Source organism: Channa argus, chromosome 9 (genome assembly GCF_033026475.1).
Source record: "Channa argus isolate prfri chromosome 9, Channa argus male v1.0, whole genome shotgun sequence".
Lineage (NCBI taxonomy): Eukaryota > Metazoa > Chordata > Actinopteri > Anabantiformes > Channidae > Channa > Channa argus.
This window is the reverse complement of record NC_090205.1, coordinates 7,680,707-7,707,645: the sequence shown is the minus strand read 5'-3', so window position 1 is coordinate 7,707,645 and position 26,939 is coordinate 7,680,707. Positions and strand designations below refer to the sequence as shown.

General features: G+C 38.6%; 1 protein-coding gene across 1 annotated transcript; it reads left to right on the top strand.

The window, feature by feature from the left end:
- Positions 1 to 262: 262 nt before the first annotated feature.
- Positions 263 to 26,851, top strand: rnf17 (ring finger protein 17). The gene is made up of 37 exons (XM_067516870.1): positions 263 to 329; positions 1,984 to 2,096; positions 3,548 to 3,645; positions 3,763 to 3,844; positions 4,106 to 4,195; positions 5,424 to 5,527; positions 6,173 to 6,341; positions 7,489 to 7,565; positions 7,882 to 7,956; positions 8,176 to 8,459; positions 8,591 to 8,680; positions 10,001 to 10,159; positions 10,446 to 10,617; positions 11,150 to 11,291; positions 13,142 to 13,329; positions 13,459 to 13,588; positions 13,740 to 13,899; positions 14,076 to 14,191; positions 14,407 to 14,524; positions 14,602 to 14,719; positions 14,970 to 15,206; positions 16,164 to 16,311; positions 16,530 to 16,642; positions 16,991 to 17,081; positions 17,329 to 17,450; positions 17,935 to 18,127; positions 18,354 to 18,467; positions 22,653 to 22,814; positions 23,544 to 23,663; positions 24,056 to 24,136; positions 24,401 to 24,514; positions 24,615 to 24,671; positions 24,899 to 25,009; positions 25,228 to 25,345; positions 25,560 to 25,695; positions 26,004 to 26,190; positions 26,617 to 26,851. The coding sequence occupies exons 1-37, from the start codon at positions 263 to 265 to the stop codon at positions 26,710 to 26,712; spliced, it is 4,752 nt and encodes a 1,583-aa protein (XP_067372971.1). The 3' UTR covers positions 26,713 to 26,851.
- Positions 26,852 to 26,939: the final 88 nt, after the last annotated feature.

The following is a 26,939-nucleotide window of genomic DNA, read 5'->3' as shown; positions in this document are numbered from 1 at the left end:
AGCCAAACTAATTAGATGTACGGGATATGTACAGGACTTCTACAAGACAAGACACGTCAAATCGCAGCGAGCCTTTAAAGCAGAATTATTATCAGTTTTGATCCTCAAAACCCAGTAATTTTCATCATTAACGGGTAAAAGCTGTAGGCACGTGGTCACGTGACAAAGACAATCACCGGGGCACCTTCTGCTGACACAGCACTTTCGTCCCAAATTGCTGGGGGAAGAGACGAAAAACAGCATTTACACACGGACATTCATGATGGAAAGAGATGACAGTTCCAGTGCTGTCATTTGCAACTTATGCGGAGAGGTTTTCACGTTGCCCGGTAGGATATTTATAAACCCATGCGTCACAATTACCATGTTTTATGTGAAACGAAATCAACTAGCTTGATCTGCTAGCTAGCTAGCAAGCGTCTATTAACGTTAGCTAAAGTTATAGCAAACTGGTGTGTGTTTGAATGTGCACTATATACATATTTATATATTATAATCGTATTGTTAATTTCAAAACTAAATTAGTACATTTTATGTTTTTACTTTTTTAAAAGTTTTCTTTTTTTTTCAAAGTGGTGACTTTTAGGATTCAAGCTAGCATTAACCTTGATTTTCTTGCGTGCTAAATTAGCCAATGACGCGCCAAAGCTGCAGCAAAGCTAGTTATTTTAAAATGACACAAAGTCTATTGACAAATTTGTTGTGTAACCGTTAGTTAGTCGGTTAATCTGTTAAAATGATATAAAAAATTTAAAACAAGTCGACGGTGGCAAGTTATAGATCGTCTGTTGTTCAGACGTGTAGTGAGGCTATTACTCAAGAACTTTAATTGGTACCTCAATCCCCAACGGATATGTTGTGTAAGAAGTTACGGCCTAAATTCAATTCAATAATAAATTCATAATTCAATGCAGCAAGTGTGAAGTCAGTGCTTTTAAAAATCTAGAAGGAGCCAACAATTGAAAGGAAAAACGGAGCTAAAGTCAAGGACAGTCAAATCTTGTTATGTTTATTGTTTATTTTATTTTCTTTTTTCAATGCGGACTTTGGGATTTCTTCCTGTCAGTGTATATGTCATTGGTTCAGACAACAAATCTCAATAGAAATAACGACTTTCACCTTATGAGGCTTATCCAAGTGTGTTTTCGATTTCAGCTTCTCTGGGTTTAATATCAATGCTTGTCCACTTAAAGTTTCCGTTATCTCTCAATTGCAGGCGAACCGGAGACTGGGTCATTTTGTTTTCCATTACATTTGCTGTTCTACACCTGTTTGCAAAGTTCATCATAACTTCACATTTTGACCAGGTGGCTGAAAATCTTGTGACTTGTTAAAAGGTCACTATGAAGTGTGGTATTTTACTATGATACAAAACACAAAACAGCAGGTATCTGTTTCTATTGGTGCATGAAGTAAGGGACCATTTGCTTTTTGTTCTCTATTACAATGAAACATCCAAATAGATTAGCATGTTGTTTTAAGTAAGATGTACTTTCTTTACCTGTTAAAATTGCCTCTATTGACTCACAAGGCTCCGTTTGATTTAGATGTATATAAAGATAGTATAATACGCCTGGCTTGTATGTATTTTATTATGCATCATTCAAAAGGCACCTTACTCTCACTGATGCCAGGTCATTGTTTTATGAATATAAAATAAGTTTGTATTTTTTGCAGGTATTACTAGAATCATAATGGTGAGATTGTACATCAAAGAGTGTTATTAATTAAATTCTAAATCACCCAGCTCTAATTAAAACTCGTTTGGTAAATTGAAATATAAAATTACCAGTCAAAAATTGTAGTATTGATGAAATACTGTATGTGAGTCAAATGCCAATCAGTGTAGTTGGGGTTAATTCACAATATGTATGTTTATATGTTTTTTTATCATTATCTTTTCTTTTAACAATCTCATTTATCATTGTTTACACTGACAGTGCATTATTCCTATTTTCTTTAATTGGGATTTTTGTTTTTCAGAGGATGAAGTCAGTGGCAACACCCCTCGTGTACTTTTGTGTGGCCACATCTACTGTACATCTTGTCTGCGGTCTATTCAGTGTGACTGCATCATTAAATGTCCAGAGTGTGAGGTAAACTTGCTTGTTTGGATCTCTCTGAAACCAATTCCATACATGACTTAAAACATAGGGAAGTTATTTGATAAATATTGATTCAGGTAATTATGTAATATTACAATACAGTGTAATTCAGAGTAGTGCTTATTCAATTTAGCTGATATCAATTTTAATTAACTTCAGTTCAAACGACACATTAAAGTATTTGCTTTTAACAATGTTGGTTCTAAGTACATTCACACAAGTGAACAGTTAACTATCTTCTTTGGAAATAGTTGTAGTAGTTATCTATTTTCTAGGAAAATACTGTGCTGTTTACACCCTTGTATTTATTTGACAGCTTTAGTCATTTTTCAGATACAGAGTCTAAATATTATGGATTTATTTTGATTATGGATTCTTCACCTTTCCGTATTTAAAGTATTTAAATCAGCTCCACCTTTACAGCAGTAACAGCGATCCATGGGTGATCCTGCCCACAGTGCTGAGATATAGCTTGTTTGGTTTTTTTCTCCCCCCGATGTCGATGTGTCTCTGGGCAAGACTCTGAACAGCCCATTACCATGCTGTGCTGGTGTCATTCCTGGTAGAAATTGGGGAGGGTTGTGTCTGGAAGGGCATCCGGCAAAAAAATTGCCAAATCAACATGCGGACAAATGATCTGCTGTGGTGACCCTGAACTCACAGGATAAACGGAAAGGACAAAAAATTATTGGGGGTAAATTGATGCTGCTGCTGCATGCTTTTAATACTGCTGATGTTTTATTTAAGAATCTCCTCACTGTGTTTGTGGAGTCTGAAATACTTCCAGAGCTTGGATTTGACTGGCTAGCAATCCACAGATTGTGAGGGGCTAGCTTCTGACATGGTTTTTCTACAGCACGGCAGTCTTAACTAGTTGTTTTGTTTTGTTTTTTAGAAGGTGAGTCTTTCTCTCTTTTGCTCACACACACACGCTGGAGGGACAAAAAAACAGACCGGAGCACAAATAGAAGTAGAACTGATCCTGAAAAAGATCAGTTGTTGATAGTTGTATATACATTTTTGACTGAATTTAATTAGAAATAATACAATGGTATTTGTGCAAGTAGATTGGAACCCTAATCAAATAGATATAGAAACTTATTGTTCTCAAATGTTTTTAGTGCCCAAATGATCATGGTCTGGTAATTGATCTTGTCCACAACGTGTTCAAACTCAATCTGCATGGTGTTTTTTCCAGTTTTGGGATTGTAGTTGAAACAACACTACTAATTAGACTGTTCTATCAGTCTGATTATCTTGTAACTGAATAATGAGTATGCACATTAGTTTAACAGACTAAGCTTAAATATATTTCCTCCATTGTTAACTTCCTAGCTATTTATAAATTTCCCAGGAAAATTTAAAAGTGGCTGTCAGATTAGCAAATTGTGCAATGTTCAAGATGTAGGATGGCCATTAAAAACAAAGATCCATTTGCCCAGGTTGAGTCAACACTTCCTGAAGGTGGGGTGGATGGCTTGCAGGAAGATAGCAGAATTGTTGGTCTCATCTACACTGCCAAGATGAGAAGGATAAAAAGGTAAAAATCAGCTAGAAATGTCAACTAAAATCACGCCTTTTTGTGTAATCATATTGTGTAATAGATTGTTTTAAAAATAGAAGGTTCCTTTTAATTTTCTAATGTTGTGTCTCAAAGCCACCGGTGGGACAGGACAAAGAATCGCAGAAGAGCCAAATTATCACTATCCAAAGATGAGGATACCGAGGATATGATGCAAGTATGTTTGGGTAATCCAAACAAAGGGGATCAAGTGTGTTGATTAGCCTCTAACTTAAGTTTAGTGTATATAAATACATTTTATAATATGTGCATTCAGATTAAATTAAGACATAGATTTGGTGTGGTATGTTATGTGACATTAAAGTACATTGTTAAGTGTCAAGTTACTAATGAAAATGGCAAGTTGTGTAAATGAACAAAAATGGGAAAAGGGGTCAGAGTGTACTAAAATGGTCATAATTCAGTTTGTTTTATTCAGACGGGTGATGTTGAGAAGATTGAGAAGGTGTTGGATGAAGCATTAGTCCGGGCTGCTGAAAATCTTGCCATGCTGGAGAACATCCATGAGGTGAAGGCTGCACTAGATCCAGGAAAAATTGCCACCCCAATTCTAAAGAAGTTAGCAAAATGTATAAAACATGAATAAAAACAGAACACAATGATTTGCAAATATTATCAACTTGTATATTATTCACAATAGAACAGAAACAAGGAGTTCAGCCTCTTCTCCTATGAAGCTATTCTGTTGTGATGGATGCAGTATGTGGTTTAGCATTGTCTTGCTGAAATACGCCAGGTCTTCCGAAAAACAGATGTTATCTAGATGGGAGCATATGTTGCTCAAATACTTGTATGTACTTTTCTGAATTGATGGTGCCTTTCCCAGATGTGTAAGCTATTTCTTTACTAGCTATTTTAAATGAGCTTTGGCCCACAGAACACCGTGGTCTTTCTAGATCCTGTTTACATATGGCTTCTTCTTTGCATGATAAGGCTTTAACTAACATTTGTGGATTGCACAGCAAATTGTGTTCACAGACTGATTTCTGGAAGTGTTCCTGAGCCCATGCAGTGATGTCCAGTAGAAAATCATGCTTGTTTTTAATGCAGTGCTGCTTGAGGGCTCAAAGTTTAGACCTTCCTTGTCCCTTGCGCACAGAAATAAATTCTGATTCTCTAAATGTTTTGTAATTATATATTGTAGATGGTGGGATCTTTGCAATTTTAGGTTGAGAAACATTTGTCTGAAATTGTTCCAAATTTTTTAGATGCAGATTGGTCAACCTCTGCCCATCCCTACATTCAAGAGTCTCTGCCTCTCTGAAATGCTCCTTTTATACCCAGTCATGTTACTGACTTGTTACCCGAGCTAATATATTCCATGAAATGGTAAATGTTTTCAGTTTCAACATCTGATATGTTGTTTATGTTCTATTGTGATGGGATGGGACGGATTTACAAATCAGTGCGTTCTGCTTTATTTACATTTTACATATCTTCCCAACTTTCTTTGGAATTGGGGTTGTAGACTAGAACGTGATTGTATACATTTTTTCCTTGAATACAAATTTTACATGTAAGAAATATATATATATATATATATATATATATATATATATATATATATATATATATATATATGTATGTATGTATGTATGTATGTATGTATGTATATATATATATATATATATATATATATATGTATATATATGTATATATATGTATATATATGTGCAGGCTAGAGGACTCTGGCTCTCTATGTATCTATATAAATATATATATTTTTTTCTATATAGACTCTGTCAACTGGTCTGGCAGAACAGGGGGAGAGGGAAAGAGCTCGGCTGGAGATGGAGGTCAAGCAGGTTGCAGTCAAGGCTGTAAATGCTACCCATAAATGGTATGGTATGAATATAAACTCATTTTCTTAAATAATAAAAGGGGTACAAACTCTTTATTGCATATTTAATTGCAGATTCATTGATTTTCTTTTTTAACTTAAGTGCAAACTTCTGAAAATGAAAAGTGAAGAAAAATTGGACACAGGTCTTGTTTCTTTATAGTTTATTCTGTTTTCAAACATTGGCTAGTATCAGAGTAATTTCTAGGTTTTCTAAACCTAGGCTTAAGGCCACACCACTCTGAAAGCACCCAATATCTTCAGATCTTGAAAGACAAACTGAGCCAGCACTGGTTAGTACTTGGTAGGAAGACCGCCTTGTATATCAGGTGCTTTTGGGGCAACTGTGGCGCAGGAGCTAGAGTGGTCGTCCACCAATCCCCCCCAGTTGTTGGTTCGATCCCCGGCTCCTCCGGTCACATGTCGAATTGTCCTTGAGCACTGAACCCCAACTTAGTGGCTCGCGGTTGGTGTTGGCCAGCTGCACAGCAGATTCCCTGTGTGTGTGTGTGTGTGTGTGTGTGTGTGTGTGTGAATGAGAAGCAGCGTAAAGCGCTTTAAGTACCAGGTAGAAAAGCGCTATATTAGTACAGACCGTAAACCATTTAAATAGAGTGACGTTCATCTTGATTACTGTTTCAACAGGAGGGATGTGCAGTTGAGTCGGCTGGCAAAACTTGAGGCCCCCTTCTCCACCAGCAAAGCAGAATTGTGCCGCGTTGAGGAGAGATTGAAGGCCCTTAAGATTGCTATGCAGATGGCCAAAGAAGTACGCCGGATCCCAGTTTTGGGGCAGTACTGCACCCTAGATAAGGTGTGAAATTCTATTCATAGATAGATACACTCACTGACCACTTTACTAAGTACACCTTGCTAGTACCAGGCTGGACCCCGCTTTACCTTTAGAACTGCGTTAATTCCTCATAGCATAGATTCAAGAGGGTGCGGGAAACATTGCTTAGAGAATATGGTCCATATTGACATGATGGGATCATACATTGGCTGCAGATGTGACAGGATTTGACTCTCCTGTTCTACCACATCCAAAATGTGTTCAGTTGGATTGTAATCTGGTGTGTATGGAGGCCATTTGAGTTCACTGCACTGAAATTAACTTTCTTCCACTACTCATTAAAACTTTATGGTAGCATGTAAATTTTTCCTAAATCAATACAAATTTTTCTTACATGTGGCTATATTTTGGAGCAGTATTTTTTTAGGTAAACATGTATGAGAGTCAGGACTATAAATCATATACATAGTGCTGAAAATTATTTTCTCTATGATCTAAAAAATGCGTATGCTGATTCTGGGGTACTAAAGAATTTTTATATTTATATTTATTTTATTTTAGTCATTGAATTTGTAGTGAATAAGTGTAACTGTATTACTGTATATTTCACTATATAAATGATATAAAGTGAAATTTTTATTTTGTTGAGCAATGTAAAAGACTTCAATGTAATTAGGATAAAGTAGACATCCTAATGTAGACATTACCCTGTTGATGGTTTGAATGATGAGTGACTTGACTCAGCCTTCCTCCTCTACCAATGAGTATAGTTTGCCTTTAGGTAATAATTGTATCCTGCTTACAAAAATCTCCAGTCCACTTTATTTATATTTACTGAATGATAAATACTTATGGTACATACTTGAGTAACCACCATTCTCCATCGTAGCAAAGGCAAAAACGTGTAGAATAGCTATTTCTTTAATAGATGTTTTAATTCCTCAAAATCTACCTGAAAATGTTTTATAAGCGTTACAAAAGGATATGAATTCAATAATCACATTTAGAATTTAATTCAGATTCTCTGCAGTTCAAATGATCCCTATCAGATACAGCGAGATTGGATACTGTAAAACTTCAACTAAATGCATGTAATCTTTCACTGATTGCTGATTTTTATTTATTTATTTTTTTGTTGTTGTTTTTTTATTTTTTTTGTGGGCTGTAGGTTTTGGAGACTTTGCAAGCTCCTGTGGATAATTTGTCCTTTAACATGAATTGTATCACAATGGACTCTGGGATAAGGTCTGTCACTCTAAACCCAATTTTTATTTTTATTTTTTGCAATGATATACATCAAACATTCTATTCTGTCCAGTGTGTGCATGACCAAAATTAACAATACAATATTTTAGTATTAATAGTATAATATTTTATACAGCATAGTGTTCTTGTTGTTCTTGCAAAGTTGTTAAAAAAACAAAATTAATTGAAATATCATTAAATACACATTTGAAATACTTGTATTTCTGTTTGTTCCCTGTCTTAGTGTAACTTCCCTGTCTTAGTGTAACTTCAGTGCTGCATGTGATTTAGATTGAGTTGATATTTTGTGCCCTAGATATGTTTTCCAGTTGGTGGTTTTGAACCAGAATGTGACTATGTCTTTGAAGATGGACAACAACAGTCCAAAGGAGTAAGTCCTTATCTTCTTGTATAGTATTTATAGATACATTTTGTTCGATGTATGCAGCACAGTGTGTGTAATTGTAATTATTGTATATACATTTTACCAATAGGATTAGATATATTTTGTTTTTAATTTAGCAACTTTTTTGTTAGGATTTCATTTCTATAGCTTTTGATTTGTGGCATCTTTGTTATGAAACAAAGTTTATTTTCGGTTATATTTTAGCTTGACTCCACCAGTCAACCAGCAAGGCATCCAAAGGCGATGTGAAGAGCAAAGGAACAGTAACTTTGACCCACCAAATAGCAACATGTCCCCCACCCCACCAAAACGGGGCCATGAGAGTACAGGAACTAATAGTCCATCATCAAATGGCTCCTCTCCTCGTCTATCGACACGAGGCTCCTCTCCTCCTTGCAGGTCCAATCTTTCTCTTCACAGCTCAGGCTCAGACCACGGAGCTCCAGATGTAATCATTGAGGAGCTTTTAGACGAGGTACAAGAGCAAGGTGTGTGGTTTTGAAATATGGGTCCATTTCATTTCTCTAAATAACATGAGATTTAATCATAGCATTAATTTACTTCGAAGCAGAATATGAGCACTAATATATTTACATTATATGCTTTGTGGCTCATCCAGCTGTCCCACCCACTGGGCCAGAGCTTGCAAATGACAAATGGAGAGTCCAAAGAAGAAAGAAAAATCAGCTTTTGGCCAGTAAGAGAAATGGTAGGGAGAAAAACTGTGTGACAAACAAGTAGAAAAGTATGTTCTCTTCCTTCTTTTTCCTTATGCTTCCTCTTCTCCTGCCCTGCTTCATTTCTTTCTTCCACTTGTCAGTGAAGCAAAGTTTTCCGTGCCATCCACATTGGCCCAGTTGTCCACCAATCTCAGATCTTATTGGTATGACTCACAGCTTTTGCTGTGACGTGTTGGAGTATTTGAAGTCTTTCCTTGAGAAAACACTGAACCCCAAATAAATTGCTTCCAGTGCCTACAGGCCCGCTACATAACAGCTCCCTCATAAATGTGCAAAGCTGATTTATACACGTAAATGTTGACGCAGATCTATGCCGAGAAGGGAATTATGGGTAACCGTAGGTTGCAGAGGCCCCATCGTGCACACCTCCAAAAGCTCAACGTGTCGTGTGGGGACGTGCTTTGACCAAGCTAATTGGACAATGTCCGGAGTCTGGATCTAAATGGGAAAAGACCTGAAAAGAAGAACAGAAAAGTAGAACAACAAACGTAACCTTTCATACCTGTCCAGTTGTTCGCTCTGACTTTAAATAATATTTACATATGTTGTTTAATATGTTGTATTGTTGTACTGCTGCTTTATTTAGTCTTTAGTGTATTCATTTTGTTTCCACTGTGTTTTGAGATGTGTATTTGAAGTCATGACATTTTGTTTCCAAAAAGGAAAATAAAACTTATAAGAAAAGCCTGGGTTTGATGGCATAACATACTTCACATGGGACGCAAACTATTTGGTTAATAAAAACAGTTTTCCAAGTTACCATTTGGTCTTTAAAAAGACCACTGCTGTTATCGCTTAAAATATTCATAGGTTTATGCAGTTACACCAAAGGACAGGTCATTGTAGTTCCCTATGTCTAAATACAATTTGGCCTTATTTGAGTAATGACAAGGGGGGGGAAGAAGGAAACTCCAGAGGCTTCATACACTTACTGTAATTTTGTGATCTTTACTGAAAATTTAATTTCTGTTTCGGGATTGTTTCATTTTTAGCAAATTTAGGTTTGTTAATTATACAGCCTTGTGGATACCTACGTCTAGTGTGCAAGTATAAATGAAACGTATCCGAGCGTAGGTCTGCGTTGACATTTACGTGTATTGAGTAAGATAATTCGGCCTTAAGTGTGCGTGTTATTACAAGTTATATGGGTAAATGAGAACAGTGTAAAGTGGTTTGGGTACCAATAAAGTAGAAAAATCCTATTTAGGTAGTAACCATTTATCATTTCTTTATTTGTCCTTGTGACACAGTTTTGCTTATTTGGCTTTTCTTTCTTCCTCAATTCCTAGTCACCCAATGGGTGGTGGTGACCCACATTGTGAATCCAAGTCACTTCTACGTCCAGTACATGATGGAGAAGAGGGAAAGTGAGATCCTGTCTAAGAAAATCAACCATCATTGCTCTAAAGATATTTGTCTCTTCACCTCTAATGACACCGTGGAGACTGGTGTGTGTGTCTGTGTTTTTTTTTTTTTTTTTTTAAAAAGGTTTTAAACATTAAGTTTAAATGTATTTAATCCATTGGTGAAAGTTAATGTTACTCTTGATGGTTTATGTGATTTTTACTTAAGTGATGTTAAACAATTTGGACCGAGTTTATTCCATTTTATTTTGCACCTATAAAGATTGGTACAGTAGTTGATCTCTGTGCTCTCATGTATTTTACCTCAACAAAACAAATATATATATTATATGGGGTAGGGTGAAACATTCTTGTAATGTGTAACCTTCAGGCTCCATGATTTTTGTGATGTGGAAGGAAAATGTTTGGTGCCGGGCTAATGTGGTTCAAGTCTTGAAGAGTGGCTGTGTGGAGAGTGTAAAAGCCTGCCCTGTCACCCAGCTGGCCAGTGTCCGATTCTTCTGCCTTGACTATGGCCTGACCAAAAGCATCACTATAGACAGGTATTTCCCATGGGTTGAAAATGGAGTCTCACAGCTCGGAAAGGCACAGTAATCATTTGTTGTAAGGATATATTTAACCACAGCCTCTATAGAATTTAGGCAGAAAATAATGTTATTTCCTTATGTCTACTGTCCAGCATTAGATCCTTACTGCTACAATAGGGCTGCATTTGCATGAAAACCAGCAACAGCCTTCAAAGTTTTGCCATTTTGTTATTGGTAATTTTCACAGCAGTCATTTATAAATTTTGCCTAATTTGGACCTTTGGACCCAAGTCTTGCAGTTCTTTTGTTATCCCTGTTATTTTGTTAAAATATTAACGTAAAATATAATATTTGAGCAGCTAAATATAACCTCAGTTTAAAGGCATTCTGTTTCTTAGACTGAGTTTTTGTATCCATTTGATCTGAGAAGTTCCACATAAATAAAGTGTGTGCATCATAAATGTTCCATTTTAACTTTGTTTTCCTAATGTTCCAGTAAAATGTTTTAACAGTTATTACATCCTCCACTCTCTGATACCCTTTCCAGTGAGGTTGGGACCACTGACTCTTTACTGAAAGCTGTGAACAAACACCTGAGAAAAGTGGGCGACGCAGTAAAAGTGGAATTGTGCCACTTCACTCCTCAGGCTATTAGATGTTCCCTGAAGGACCTCGTCCCATATGATCTGGTAAGACCACTGAGATTTACTGTTACAAAGTCTGGTTTTAAACAAGTTATTGATATTCTGTTATATGTGCCAACACACCTTTTATTGTTTATAATGATAGTGTGTTTTTTTTCTTTCTCCCCTTTTGCATCATTTAAAAACACATTATTAAAATAAGACACTTATGCTCAACTTTAACATTTGATGGATACTGAGTGTTTTATTATATATAATTCACATAATGATACAATAAAAATAATAAAGCTAAATTTGCCTTGAGCAAACCACATAAATTCAGGAACAGACTAGAATGAATTTATATTTTAATAATATTATTTGTAGAGCAGCAAGAATATCTGATAACTAATGTATTTACACACATACGCATTTGGGCATCTTCTCTATTTTTTACCCAGGCTTTTCCTTGCCTTGTACCTCACTTGTAAGTCGCTTTGGATAAAAGCGTCTGTTAAATGACTAAATGTAAATGTAAATGTTCCAGGTTACAGTAAGTCGATGATATACAGATGTAGCCCTTGAAAGTATCATGGTTTTTGTGGGCGGTATGTCTGCGGTACCCTACTGGTGGTACGGTGTTTATTCAATAAAAAGGCTCATTAAATATAACCTGCAGTTTGTCCCAGTGTTGGTCTCGTCCACAGTCCAGTACTAAAACCTACTGTCTGTGGATGCATTAACAACTTCTTGGTGAAAACTAGTTTTAAATCTCATCTATCACAGAGCTGCTGTCATCACTCTATGTTAAGTTTGTCAGATGATGTGATGGACATCACCCTATAGATTGTGTCTCTGTCTCTTTAACGTGGGTTGTGATGAGATTACATCCCTGTTTCATACGTGTTTAGTCATCCTGTCTCCTAAAAGGTTCATAAGCATCTAAACTGCAATTCATTTTGTGGGAAACATTTGATACTTGGATTATAACCTACCCTTGAATGAATCAATCAATACATTTACCTACAGACATGCCAGCACTTTCACCAGCTCGCCTCTCCTGTAGGGTGTACAGATCACCAGTGTTGGAAAAATGACACAGATGCTTGCGGTGAAAATTCTGTACACTGTAACAAAAATATTGGTGCAGTTATTTTTCTTATAGTTTAATATTAGAATTTACTTAAAAGCGCCTCTCTCTTCTCCTGAAGTGATCACGGTTGACATGTTGGCCTTTAAAACTGCAAGTCTGACCTGAACATGCACTAAGTTTGAGTTTATCATTTTATCCAATCTCAGTCTATAAATTACGCCCCCCATGAGATCAGAGCTGATCTCAGTCTACTGCCCCGCTAAAGTGCAAGACCCGGTGTGGGTCTGGGTTTTCCCAAGGTCTGGGTCTTTGAGGCTCAAAGATGTTTGTCATCCCAGGACTGACGCAGTGTTTTCATGCGGATCTTTCTGCCAGAGAACGAGCGACCTGTCTCCGGTGCTGGCTCGTGTTCATAACGTTGTAATGTTGTAATTAATTTTGAAAGATAAAAGGTGGGGGCAGCTGTTAAACTACAACAACCACCTCCCACTGCTGTCAATGACCTCATCATGTTTACATGCTTTACATTAATTGAACAGTGAATATGTTGAATGATTTTATCACAGTGTGTAGATTTGTTAGATAAGCTGTTAAAAACAAACCAACTTTTTGTAAGAGCACAGAGAGGCACAAAAGAGACATAATCACGTGGAGTGATGTCTGCTCGTTTTTTTCATCAAAGTCCGACAACATTTGAATAAAACTGAAACTAGACTGGATAAAAGGACAGGAACCAGTATTAAAGTCAAAGTTTAAGTACAAGTATTACATTTTGTTAATGATGCCCAGCCCTAAAAGTCTGTGTATTTTTTTGTTTCTTTAGACAAAAGGTTGGAGTAAAGAGGCACAATTTGAATTCCGCAGTGTGGTCGGCACTTCAGCCGTGGAGATGTGGCTTCTGGGTCAGGACAGAGACTCCTTATTGGTGGACCTGAAAAAAGCTCCCATGGACCAATCCAGTGATGTGCCCATCTCTGTCAGAGAGTACCTTGTTTTCATCGAAGTGGCCAGGTACATATGTGCAAGTTACAAGAAAATATTCTGACAAGTGGTGTTTATTTGCTATAACTGATGAATTGGAATCACTGTCAGATTCATATTTTGTGAAGTGACCTAACTTAGTCTGAGCTTTTTAAATAGGTTTTATTCTCCAGTGACACTGGGCAGGAGACCTCTGCTCTATTACCCTCCTGTGTATCCTGACACCAACAGAGAGCTCAATGCTGTGGTGTCCCACATAAACAACCCATCTGACTTCTTTATTCAGCTGGTACAAAATGTGCTATTAAATAAGCACGCATGGATTTTTTATACAATATGTTCAAAAAGGGATGAGACTTTAACTAATTCCTTTTCTTATTTTTTCTTAATCTTCTTTTTACTTTTTCTATACCGCCACACTTTCTTTTCTTGCAAACCAGGTTGACAACATGGAGTCTCTGTTGCTCTCAGCAAAACTCCAGGACTGTTACAATGCAGCAAATGTCTGTGGAGAAGAGGACTTCAATATCTACTGCCCTGTGATAGGACAGGCTTGTGTTGCCCGCTACGAAAACTTGTGGTACAGAGCGCAGGTCATAGGTGAGTGGAGGTCCCTTTTACCTGTGCGTATTATTAGTGTAATGTAGCAATTCAACTGCTGTGTCATGACCTTAGATTTTTTTTAATCCCTTCAGTTTTATATCCTGCAATACTTTCCCATAGTTTAATTTTTGGTTACAGAGACTTAAACTAAAATGGTGTGTGTGGGTCTGTAGGTCATCCAGGAGGCAGAAAAGTAGAGGTCCAGTATATGGACTTTGGCAATAAGAATATCTTGTCAGTCAGTGATTTGAGGAAGATAAAGGATGAGTTCTTTGCCCTTCCATCCATGGTGAGAGCACAACATTTGTTTGATTGGTTTAGATGTTGTATGCTGTACACTGGTTGTTTTTTAAAATACCCATTTGTTGGCACTAAGAATGGCTGCAATTAATTCACACACTTTGAAATTAATTTCTAGGGTGACTTGCTGTTAAAATAGTCCCACAAATGTTGATATTTTCCAAATAACATGTACAACTGCAAAATATATCTTTTGCTATCTAGGCAATCCACTGCTGTTTGTCAGATCTCATCCCTTTGGATGGGGAGACCTGGAGTGATGCTTGCACTAACAGATTCATCAGCCTGGCTCACCAGAAACTGGTCACTATTGTAGCTACAGGTACTGTTTTTGTGTTACTTTTTATTTTTGTGTTCCTGCTTTGTATTTTATTTTATTTTATTTTTGTGCTTCTCCAGGAAAGGTCCCAAAGACTGAGCCTCTGCCCGTCAAACTTTTTGAAAGTGGCCTTGATGGGCCACTGGTAGACATAGCTGAGCTGCTGGTCAAGGAGGAGCTGGCCTGCTTTAAAGAGAGGTGAAACTTGTCTGAAGTGTGTTCTGCACGTTGTATTTCTGTGAATTAATAGAAGCCACAATAAGTTATTTAAGTTAAACAGGTTATTTATTTAGCTTAGTAGTTAGAAAAAAAAGATAAGAAATATCTGATGTAATCTGCAGAGGCTCCCTGTTGGGACATTTAAAAAATATATAGTATCAAGCAATGCCTGCTTTTCAGTTCTTTTTAGTTTAATCTGTCTTCTCCAATTCCTTCTTCCCTTATGCAGACTTCAGTCCAAGTGTGTCAGTACCACTGATGAAGATTCTGCTATATGGGACCCTCCACTTGAGCTCAATACAGCCCATTCTCCAGACCAAAAGATTCCCAGACAGCAGTATGAGGAGCTACGGCCTCAGCTGAAGCCCCCTGTTCAACTTAATGACTTGAAAGTCAGGGTCAGCCACGTCAACTCACCGAGCAGCTTCTATGTACAGCTCACCCAGTATGACTGCCATCTCAAAAGGTGGGCAGTTTTACTGCACTAAAAATATTATTTTCTGCCAGTTTAAAATTCTGACTAATGTAAAACTAATGTGAAACTAGTTTGAGCTTCCAAAATGTAAAGATTCTTTCTGTGATATTGTGGACTGAATTTAAATTTGTGCTACAAAGCAAAAACAAGTAATTTGAGCATTTTACTCTTTGTTTGACAAACATTATATGATAATGTGAAATTATATTATTTGAAATAATCAAGAAATAATCGGTAGATACGTTAACACTTGCCTGCTGCAAGTAAACTCTAGTGTCATGCAGTTGCCTGATTGAGCAAGTGAAAAATAACTGATGGCCTTCATTTGTGTTGCCCAGCCCCAATAGCAGCACTGACCTCTGGATATTAATTTCATAAAAACAGACATAAAAATGTCCACAATCTAATTTCGGGTGAACCAGGTCATTTTATTTTTCATTTGATGCTGTCTTACCCCTGTTTACAAACTTCATTAATAACTTCATGCAGCAGTGATTACATGGATCCACTGTGCTGTGAAGTGTTCACTCGGTTTTGTCATATTGATGTGACATCAGCTTTCTGAAGGCTCTTCAAGCATCCTTTAACAACTTTTACAGTTATGCAGCTTTCAGTCAAATTTATACTGTGAATGTGGCTAATTATCTATGGTGCAAGAGGCATATTCATGGAGTAGCTTCACATTTTGCTGAATGTTTTGTGCTTATTGATGCTGTATCTTGTTAAAATAGAACTAAAAGGTGTGTTGACCAACAGACACTGTCACAAGTAAACAGTGGCAGATTTTGTGCCACTGGGAGGTGTCATTTCAGCAATGAGCATCCTACAGCAGTACTATCATTTGTTCATTAACTAGCTACAATAATCCCCAAGGAGAGGTTCGACTGGACATACATTGTTGCGTGTATACCTTTATGATCATATCTTGCTTTGTTTACGTTTGTTCAGGATATGCGAGCTGGTGAAACAGGAGTGTGCACTTACAGAGCCCAAAGATGTGGTATGGAAAGACGACATGTACTGCGCTGCTCACATTAATGGGATTTGGCAGCGGGGGCGGATCTGCTCTGATGTTACATCCAGCAATATTGCAGAGGTGCTCACTGAAAGTAGAGAGAGTGAATCAAACTTCTTGAGTCAGAGTATTATGATTTGCATAATGCATTATTGTTAGTCATAGTACAAACTGATTTACAGGTATGTACATTTCACAATTGAGAGGATTTAGTTTAAATCTTACCTTAAAATTTTATTCTAACCTTAACACTTCAATCTTTATTGACTTTCTTGTCTCTTTGTGCTTGCTGATCTAAGGTGATGTGCTGTGACCATGGCAACCAGGTAAAGCTCCATGTCAGCAACCTGCGGCCACTGCCATCTTCCTTGACGGGTTCTCTGGCTCTGGAGTGCACTCTGACTGATATCAGGTTACACACAAGCATCGTCTTACACTGCATTTATTTATGCCATCGAGTACTAATAACATACTGTTTGTCATTATCCTTCATCCTGTGTCTTAACTATTCTCATCATCTCAGAAGAAAGTTATTTAAATATATTTTCCCACAGCTGTAATGTATGCATATTAATGTAGTTTAATATGGAATAAAAGATTTTAAGAAGTTAACATTCTTTACACTGGTTGTGCAGTTTTCATACTTGTGCCCTTTACTCTGCTTTAGTGTGACAGCTTCTAAACTGTCTCCTATATTTTGTTGTAGATAAGGGCCCTTTGTCTCTCCATGACTTCTCTTCACTGCTCTCTTCTCTATCAGGCCAGCAGGAGGCCAATCCACCTGGACTTCTACAGCCTGCGACTTATTCTCCAACTACCTGACTGGAGCCTCAGCTGTTGTGACCATCAAGGTTTTCCTCTCCTCTCTTTACCACCTGGTTTCTTTCTTCTGTTTCTTATCTGACTTTTTCACATACTGTATATTAAGTATTTGACATTTTGTAAACCTGATCGCTTGCTTTAGATATTTTATACCTGTTTTTGTTTTGGATTATTTACATCACCTTATTTTGTGTTTCTCCCATTTTTACCTTTTATTTCTTTGCTGTTGTAGTGAACTAGTTTCAGTGGGTGTTTCTCTCCTCTGGTATTTTTCAGGAATGGACAGATGAGCGTCCAGTACCTGTCATTCTTTTCTGCGCCAACAAAATAGGACAGTTTGTTAGCATTGCAGACTTTCTTGCCAGTGAAGGCCTTGCCCTAAGGGAAAGAAAATCAAGGTCTGTGCATATATCATGCATTTGTGTTTTTTTGTGATTTTGATAAATATTTAATATTGAAACCAACCTTTTCTTTTTCAATTCAACAAAAACAGTCAATTATATTGCAACTTCCTGACTATTAAGCACTAGTACTAGTAGCTGTTGCAACAGTTAAACGATCCACCGCTAAGAGTTGTCACTGGCTTGGTTTTCAAACTAGGAAAGGCCACGATTCAATGAAAGGAACGGATTTGGCACGGGAGGCCAAAGCTCAATGTACACAAAAAATATATTTAATATATTTAATGTGCTGTACTTGCTTTTGACTATCGTAATAGTTTTTTTTTTTTTTTTACTACTATTATATTTACTATTTCAGTATTCACAAGATTATCATTTACAGTATGGGTGGTTTTAATAGCAGGTAGTCATCATTTGCTGATATTCAGTTTGTATTTTAGGTCAATGTTTGTCTAATATTAGATGTTTGTTTTTCCTACAGTGGTGCTGTCATTCAGAAACCCAAAGAAACAGATGCACAGTCTTCAGTGAGCAAGACCCAAATGATTGGTTCTGATGGCGAAACAAAAAACGCTCCTTATCCTGCACCGTCCCTCATTTCCCATCCCACCTTCAGCTATCCCACTCCCATTCCTCCAAAACCAGCTCCTCGCACTATTATGTCTGTTGAGAAGGTGATCATGCACTCCCACACACACAAACACTCTCTGGTTAAGGAATCTTTTTTAACAAATTAATTTCATATAAATACAACAAAAGTCTCTATATCAGATTGGCTGATTGTTTTAGATTTGGATTTGGAAGTGGTGTGTTGTACTTGTTAGTTCAATAATGTGTGCACTGTTTAAAAGTGCCCAAGTTGCTGTAATTCATATTTCTGATTGGTGTGTCGACCTACAGGTGAAGACTCGATTGTACCATCCCCCTGAGTTGCCCTGCCTTGGTCACATCCAGATAAGTGTTTCTGCCATTGGAGACGACGGTCTCATTTACACAAGGACACACAGTGCAGGTGCACAGAACAGGCAAAGAAAGCAGTTTTTCTTTTGCTTTCTTCTCTTTGTCTAACAGAGGGTGGGGCCTCCACACACACAGTGGGGCAGCAGCAGCCCTCAAGGAGAAGAGACAGAGTCTACCTTAGCTCGACATCTGTTTATTACTGTTAAGTTACATCCAATTTAAACTTTCTGAGTAAAATGACAATAACAATTGTTTCACTCAACACTCCTAAACATTCAGAAAAAAACTATTTTCAGCTCTGCCTGTGGTCTCCAACCACTGTCTATGTATGTATTAACATAGTGAGGTAATTGTTCTGAAAAAGTTAAAACAACGGTCTGTACGTTACGCCAACCGTTTAGCCATAATTTAAGTTTTGATAGATTGTGAAGTAAGTGTGCAATCATGCTCATCCAGTCTTCTTCTTCTTTTCCTTTCGGCTGCTCCCTTTCAGGGGTCGCCACAGCGAATCATGTGCCTCCATCTAACTCTATCCTCTGCATCCTCTTCACTCACACCAACTAACTTCATGTCCTCCCTCACTACATCCATAAATCTCCTCTTTGGTCTTCCTCTAGACCTCCTGCCTGGCAGCTCCAACCTCAGCATCCTTCTACCGATATATTCACAGTTTCTCCTCTGAACTTGTCCAAACCACCTCAATCTGGCCTCTCTGACTTTATCTCCAAAACATCTAACATGATCTGTCCCTCTGATGTCCTCATTCCTGATCCTGTCCATCCTCGTCACTCCCAAGGAGAACCTCAACATCTTAAGCTCTGCTACCTCCAGCTCTGCCTCCTGTCTTTTCTTCAGTGCCACTGTCTCTAAGCCGAACAACATTGCTGGTCTCACCACCGTCTTGAACACCTTTCCTTTCATTCTCGCTGATACTCTTTTATCACACAACACACCTGACACTTTTCTCCACCCGTTCCAACCTGCCTGCACTCGCCTCTTCACCTCTTTTCCACACTCACCGTTGCTCTGAACCGTTGACCCTAAATACTTAAAGTCCTGCACCTTCTTCACCTCTGCTCCCTGTAACCTCACCATTCCACCTGGGTCCCTCTCATTGACACACATGTATTCTGTCTTGCTGCGGCTAAGCTTCATTCCTCTGTTTTCCAGAGCAGACCTCCACCTCTCTAGATTTTCCTCCACCTGCTCCCTGCTCTCACTACAAATAACAATGTCATCTGCAAACATCATAGTCCAGGGAGATTCTTGTCTAACCTCATCTGTCAGTCTGTCCATCACCAGAGCAAACAAGAAGGGGCTCAAAGCCGATCCTTGATGCAGACCCACCTCCACCTTGAACTCCTCTGTCACACCTACAGCACCTCACCACTGTCTTACAGCTCTCATCCATGTCCTGCACCACTCTAACATACTTCTCTGCCACTCCAGACGTCCTCATACAATACCACAGCTCCTCTCTCGGCACCCTGTCATACGCTTTTTCTAAATCTACGGAGACACAATGCAACTCCCTATGACCCTCTCTGTACTTCTCCATCAGCGTCCTCAAAGCAAATACTGCATCTGTTGTACTCTTTCTAGGCATGAAACCATATTGCTGCTCACAAATACTCACCTCTGCCCTTAGCCGAGCTTCCACTACTCTTTCCCGCAACTTTATTGTGTGACTCATCAGCTTTATTCCTCTGTAGTTGCCACAGTTCTGCACATCTCCCTTGTTCTTAAAAATGGGCACCAGTACACTTCTCCTCCAGTCCTCGGGCATCTTCTCACTCTCCAAGATCTTGTTAAACAAATTAGTCAGAAACTCTACTGCCACCTCTCCTAGACACTTCAATACCTCCACAGGTATGTCATCAGGACCAACTGCCTTTCCACTCTTCATCCTCTTCAACGTCCTCCTCACTTCACTCTTAATAATCTTTGCTACTTCCTGCTCCACAACAGTCACCTCTTCTACTCTTCGTTCCCTTTCATTTTCCTCATTCATCAACTCTTCAAAGTTCTCCTTCCATCTTCCCATCACACTCCTGGCACCTGTCAATACATTTCCATCCTTATCTTTAATCACCCTAACCTGCTGCACATCCTTTCCATCTCTATCTCTTTGTCTGGCCAACCTGTACAAATCCACCTCTCCCTCTTTAGTGTCCAACCTAGCATACAAGTCCTCATATGCTCTTTGTTTGGCCTTTGCCACCTCTATCTTCACCTTACGCTGCATCTCCCTGTACTCCTGTCTACTCTCTTCAGTCCTCTCAGTGTCCCACTTCTTCTTAGCTAACCTCTTTCTTTGTATACACTCCTGAACTTCCTCGTTCCACCACCAAGTCTCCTTGTCCGCTTTCTTCTTTCCAGATGACACACCTAGTACCCTCCTACCTGTCTCCCTGATCAAATTAGCTGTAGTAGTCCAGTCATCTGGAAGCACCTCCAAACCACCTAGAGTCTGTCTCAGCTCCTCCCTGAAAACTAAACGACATTCTTCCTTTTTCAATTTCCACCACTTTGTCCTCTGCTCTGCCTTAGTCCTCCTTATCTTCCTCACCACCAGCATCATTTTACACACCACCATCCTGTGTTGTCTGGCTACACTCTCCCCTACCAATGCTTTACAGTCACTGATCTCTTTCAGATTACAACGTCTACACAAGATGTAGTCTACCTGAGTGCTTCTCCCTCCGCTCTTGTACGTCACCCTATGTTCCTGCCTCTTCTGAAAGAAAGTGTTTACTACAGCCATTTCCATCCTCTTTGCAAAGTCAACCACCATCTGACCTTCTGCGTTCCTGTCCTGAACACCAAACCTGCCCATAACAGTCTCATCACCTCTGTTCCCTTCACCTACATGCCCATTGAAATCTGCACCAATGACAACTCTCTCACCTCTGGGGATGCTCTGCATCATTTCATCTAACTCACTCCAGAATTTCTCCTTCTCTTCTAACTCACATCCTACCTGTGGGGCATAACCACTCACAACATTGAACATCACCCCTTCAACTTCCAGCTTCAGACTCATCAACCTGTCTGATACTCTTTTCACCTCTAGAACATTCCTCACAAAATCCTCTTTCAATATAACTCCTACTCCATTTCTCTTCCTATCTGACCCATGGTAAAACAACTTGAACCCTGCTCCTAAGCTTCTAGCCTTGCTACCTTTCCACCTGGTCTCCTGGACACACAGTATGTCCACCTTCCTTCTCTGCATCTCGTCGATCAACTCCCTAGCCTTCCCTGTCATAGTACCAACATTCAAAGTCCCTACTGTCAGTCCTACATTCTTAGCTTTCCTCTTCTCTCTCTGCCTACGAACACACCTTCCTCCTCTTCTTCTTCGTCTTCGACCAACAGTAGTCCAATTTCCACCGGTACCCTGTAGGTCAACAGCACCGGTGGCGGTCGTTGTTAACCCGGGCCCCGACCGATCCGGTATGGAAGTCTTTGTCACGATTCGCATGTTTGATTTGGCATGTGTTTTACGTCGGATTAATCTACAGCTTAAATATTTTTTAAAATTTGTAGTCCTCTCAAAAGCCATCTGAAATAATAAACTAATTGCAATGTGATCCTACAACTCGCAGGGAGCACAGAAGGGCTGGTATATGATCCGCCAAAGAAAATACTGCAGGACTGTAGGATATTCAGTGGGAAGTATTTGATATTGACCTGTAGTTTTTATCTTGTTTAATTTTGTATTAAGTGTGTGCAGTAGACATTTATTTCTAAAAGGGGTTTAAATTTAGTGAAATCAAGCAAATGTTAACACGACAGTCAAATCATATTGTGGCCAGTGAAATTGCTGTGTGGCTAGTAAGCGAAGCAGTTGATGTCAAGCCCTGAATGAAGCATCTTTTATTATAGAAACAGAAATGTCACTTAAGTTGTGCATCATATACTCACAGTAGTTGTACTTTGAATAACAGCTGTTTGGAAAGTAAAAATAAAATGCAGAAGAGGTACTTATGTATGTGTAAAATAAAAGCAATAATTATATTTTGAGGTCTACCATATTTGTCAGAAAAACAGCCAAATAAAAGGTGAGATGGAAGGGATCTCACTGCAAATGTAATTCAAAAATACTGGTGCATACATTGTTAAGATCAACAAATAAGTTGCATTTACTTTTTTAATTATGTTAATTCTGGTATTTCAATTAAGAAGGAAAAATGGCAGTTGAAACCAGGATCTAAATAAATGGTTTGTGTGTTAGAGTGTCAGCTGGAACAGCTCAGGGAGAGAATTCAGCAGAGCATGAAGTCACTGCCCAGACAGAAGCCCTACACATGGAAGTCAGTCCTGGGCTGTGCTGTCATTGGACCTGACATGCTGTGGTATAGAGGACAGCTGCTGGAGGTGCTGGGAGGACACGTTAAGGTCTGTAAAACGGAAACAAACCCTTGCACACAAAGAAATTGGTTGAACTGTAATACTAACAAAGTACAGCAAATTTAACAGACCAAAAAAAACAAACAAACAACGATGCTGTTTTGCTTGGGATAATGAGTTTTTACTCTGTTTTTTCTTTAACTGAGGGCTCCAACAACAGCACATGAACCTGAGGTTTGCATAAATGCATCTTGTTTTTGTAGACTTAACACTATGTGGTGTGGAAATTAAAGACAGTTTTAAGTGGCTTATTGTAACAAATCAAAATTAGCTGCACCTTGCCTACTGTTGAAAAAACACGTCCCAATAACCATGGCGTCAACATGCACAACGTGTTCTTTTTTTGAGCTGGTAAAAAAGGTACATGACAGCCTGACACACATGGACAGGATGGGAAATATCACTTAATTGTAATTTAATTCAACAAGTTGATCCAGAGAACACAAACAGCCATTACACTGGCTACAACAACTGTCCTACACTCTGTACAGGCTGCAGTTGAACACATTTGATACCCTAAACACTAACATTTAACAAAATCCTTGGCAATTTGGATTTGTATCAACACCACTTAAATGAACATGGATGTTCACATGCTTTTTAGATGTGTAAATATGATAATATCTAACTAGGTTACAGAGTTTGGTTTAAAGGTTTTCTTTGCTGATGGTGTAATACATGATGTTTTTGTGTGTGTGTGTGTGTGTTTGTCAACAGGTACAATATGTGGACTACGGGCTGATTGAGAACATCCCAGTGGTCCATGTGTACCCAATGCTGCTGTGTGAGGATGTTCCACAGCTCTGTGTGCCCTGCCAGCTGCATGGCATCAACCCTGTAAGAGTTTGTGTGTTGCTATATACAAACTTTTGTCCACCATGGACATTAGTCCATAGGTTAATAGAAGTTATTAATATGAGCATGTTTTATGCAAAGCTCAGTTTTTTTTTTAAGGTGGATGTATTGAAAATCCATCTACTGTGTGATCTATCACAAGCTACAGTACACCTGCATACTTACAAATGGTTAACTGAATGTGTGACGCTAAATGTGCAGAACCAGCTGTCCTTTCTTTCTAACGCCTTCCTAAACTGACAAGTGTCTGATGGAAAGTCTTCAAACAGATGTGGGTTTCAAGAGGGGATTTTATTAAATGAGGTTACGGATTTGTAGTAAGCCCACATAACGTATTTTTTATGTTTTTTCTTCATTTGTTTTTCTGTCTTCAGGTTGGTGGTAAATGGCAGAGAGATGCAGTTGCCTTGATGAGGGAGCTGTTGCTGAATCGTTGTGTGGACATGCAAGTTTTGGTAAAACTACATTCAGTAACTTGTATTTTTGCTTTTTTTTTTTTTTAAATCACCTAATTTTCTGCTGTTCTTGGTTTATACGATCATAAATTAAGTATCTATGAGAATTGATTTGGCAAGGTTTTAAAACATCACTGTTTTCAGAAATTGTTACATTCACATTTTCTAAACTAGATGATTAACCAGTAATTGGCAACTAAATTGATAATAAAAATAGTTGCTCTGTTGGTTTAGTTAGTGATCACTGGTGCTTGTTTGTTGTAGGAGCTCCCGACTGACTCGAGGGGGCCTCTCACAGTTGAGTTCTTCCTGGATGGCCTGAGCCTCAGCAGGATCCTGTGTCACCACGAACACGGCTCCATGGACCAAACCGGCGCCGTACTGGAGGTTCCTGTGTGTTGACTTCTGCTGCATTGCTTCCTAAGACGAAGCAGCGTCATCATAATTTACTCTGCTTTATCTATCTGTTTGTCTTCAGGGCGACTCAGTGACATCTTCTGCACTCCTCCTTGATGACTGGGACATCGACACAGAGGTATGGACTGAGGATCCAGAAGAACAGCTACAACTTTCTTCTCACCAATTTAAAAAACTAAAGTACCCAATTAATCTATCTGGTCACAGTGAACTGATCAAATTACAATAAATGTGCTTGCTATAAGCAGTGTATATTCTTATGCAAATTATTTCATAACCATGTTGACATAAACAGGCTTCAACATGCGAGTGGGGGGATTTTCCATTTCTCGTTTGTGTTTCTAGGGTCTGAGGGGCCCAGAGGAGCTTATGCTGGGACCCTTTATCTGTCCAAGCCTGCCACAGCAGGGAGAGAAGTTTCAGGTCAGGGTAAAACACCTGTGGACCCCCAACGAGGTAACTACTACCCACAGAGAAGACTTTATTCTAAAAAGTTCTCATGTGCATGCAGTGGTATCAGGTATTTGTTTATCCTAAAAGAAATGGCCACGTTTGTAAAGTATATTGTTCTCAATGTAGAGAGTTTCCTACTGTAAATCAGTTGCTCAAATGATGTTTAAACCTACAACAAATTACTTTATACTGAAACTAAGGGATAAAGGTTTGTCCTGCAGTTGTTCCTGTGGCCTTCGGAGGGAACAGGAGACGTAGAGGTGGATGGAGAGAATCTGGATGAGGCTCTGGCCAGAATCAACACCAACACTCTGTCTCAACTTACGAACTTTTCTCCTGGTAACATTACTGTGATCACTGCCAGTCAAATACCTGCTGTAAACTTTCAAAAGTACAGAAACATATTAAGAAGCACGATGTAAGAGAAAATATTCAGAAGGGGAAGTACATGAATGTATTTAAAATCTGAGTAGTTTCTACTTTTATCAGATCAAGTCGGTCACCTTTTGTAGAGTTCAGTAATACAGAACGAATGTCTGCTTGTGGTTTCCAGGCAGTCCGTGTCTTGCAGAGTACAGTGATGGGAAGTACTACCGGGCCAAGCTGATCAAGTTCACCAGTGTGGAACCGGTCATGATTTTGGTTCAACATGTCGACTTTGGCTCTGATGATATTTTGCCTCCTAGCAAGTATGAACTTAACAGCAGAATTAGTTTTATTCAAATAATAGACTGGAGCTGATCTAAAATTCCCATACACCTAATCAAATGCAAAGCTACTTTATTGTTCATTATGCTTCCTTGCTCCTCTGTATTTTGCTCTGTAAATCAGGAATTTAAGGTCCACAATCAGTTTGAACTTAATTAAAATTAACAAAATCTTCGATCTTTTTTAAATTTACAGTACGTTTGGTTTCTATGTAGAAACGTTAACTGCACTCAGTAATTAGTAATGTTGTCCCCGTGCATATACTGAGAGCTTCTGTCACTTTCGTCAGGCTGCGTCAGATTCCAGCTGAGCTGCTGCAGTTTCCAACGCAAGTACTCAAAGTGAGAGTTGCTGGTTTCAAGCCTCCAAGTTTTACCACACAGGAAAACGTGCTGCCCTACAGCCCAGCGTGGAGTGTGAAGGCCGCAGTGGACATGATTGATTTGTTGCACAGCAACATCACAGCCTCTGTTGTGGTAACAGACAGACAAAGAAATTGTGGAATGGACTTACAGTCTTAGACATAACAAATTTAGACTTGGAACCTTAAGTATTTTTACTAGTTTTTTTTTTTTTGTATTCTGTTTCCTTTTTCTACATTTGTTTTGTATTTCTAAAAACCTAAAAAAAAAAAAAAAAAAAAAAAAAAATATGTGCTAGGTTATATAAAGTAAATGATTTAGACTTAACACGGACAACTCCTTAGAATCAGCATTTTATTTCTACATACACTACATAGTGCCAATAGGTAGAATTACTAGATGCAGAGAGTGATAAAAGAAGTCAAAGCTCCTGCATAATCACTGTACTAATGACACCATCTCTTGGTTTTGTCAGAACGTGACACGACTTCTGTTCAGCCAGTGTTTCACAGCCTAAGTGTTTTCTTCTGGTGTGTTCAGGCACGAGAACCAGAGCTGACAGTGCTGCTGCACAACGATGATGGAGAGTTGGTCCATCTGCCACTGGTGCTGAGAGGACTGGCTGAGTTTGAGTAAAATCAGAGCATGGACAGTGTCCTCAGCACAGGTTCAGTTGTAAGTTTTCAATTTTATTTCATTTAACAAGAGTAATTTTAAGTTTAGGTGTAAGTATGTTATTTGTGCCTGAATCACTTTATCCTTCAGATGCATCCTATGCGTTGCCGTGATGCTTTATAGCTTTTAAAACATTCCTTGCATATTGCAATAGTTTTTTGTACCAGTGAATAATTAAGGTGGTCAAA

Bases quoted from the DNA above. Each gene is read 5' to 3' on its own strand.
- rnf17 (XM_067516870.1), top strand. From the start codon at position 263: ATGGAAAGAGATGACAGTTCCAGTGCTGTCATTTGCAACTTATGCGGA. The intron at 10,618-11,149 runs GTATTTCCCATG...TACCCTTTCCAG, and splicing joins AAAAGCATCACTATAGACAG to TGAGGTTGGGACCACTGACT. The intron at 22,815-23,543 runs GTCTGTAAAACG...GTTTGTCAACAG, and splicing joins TGCTGGGAGGACACGTTAAG to GTACAATATGTGGACTACGG.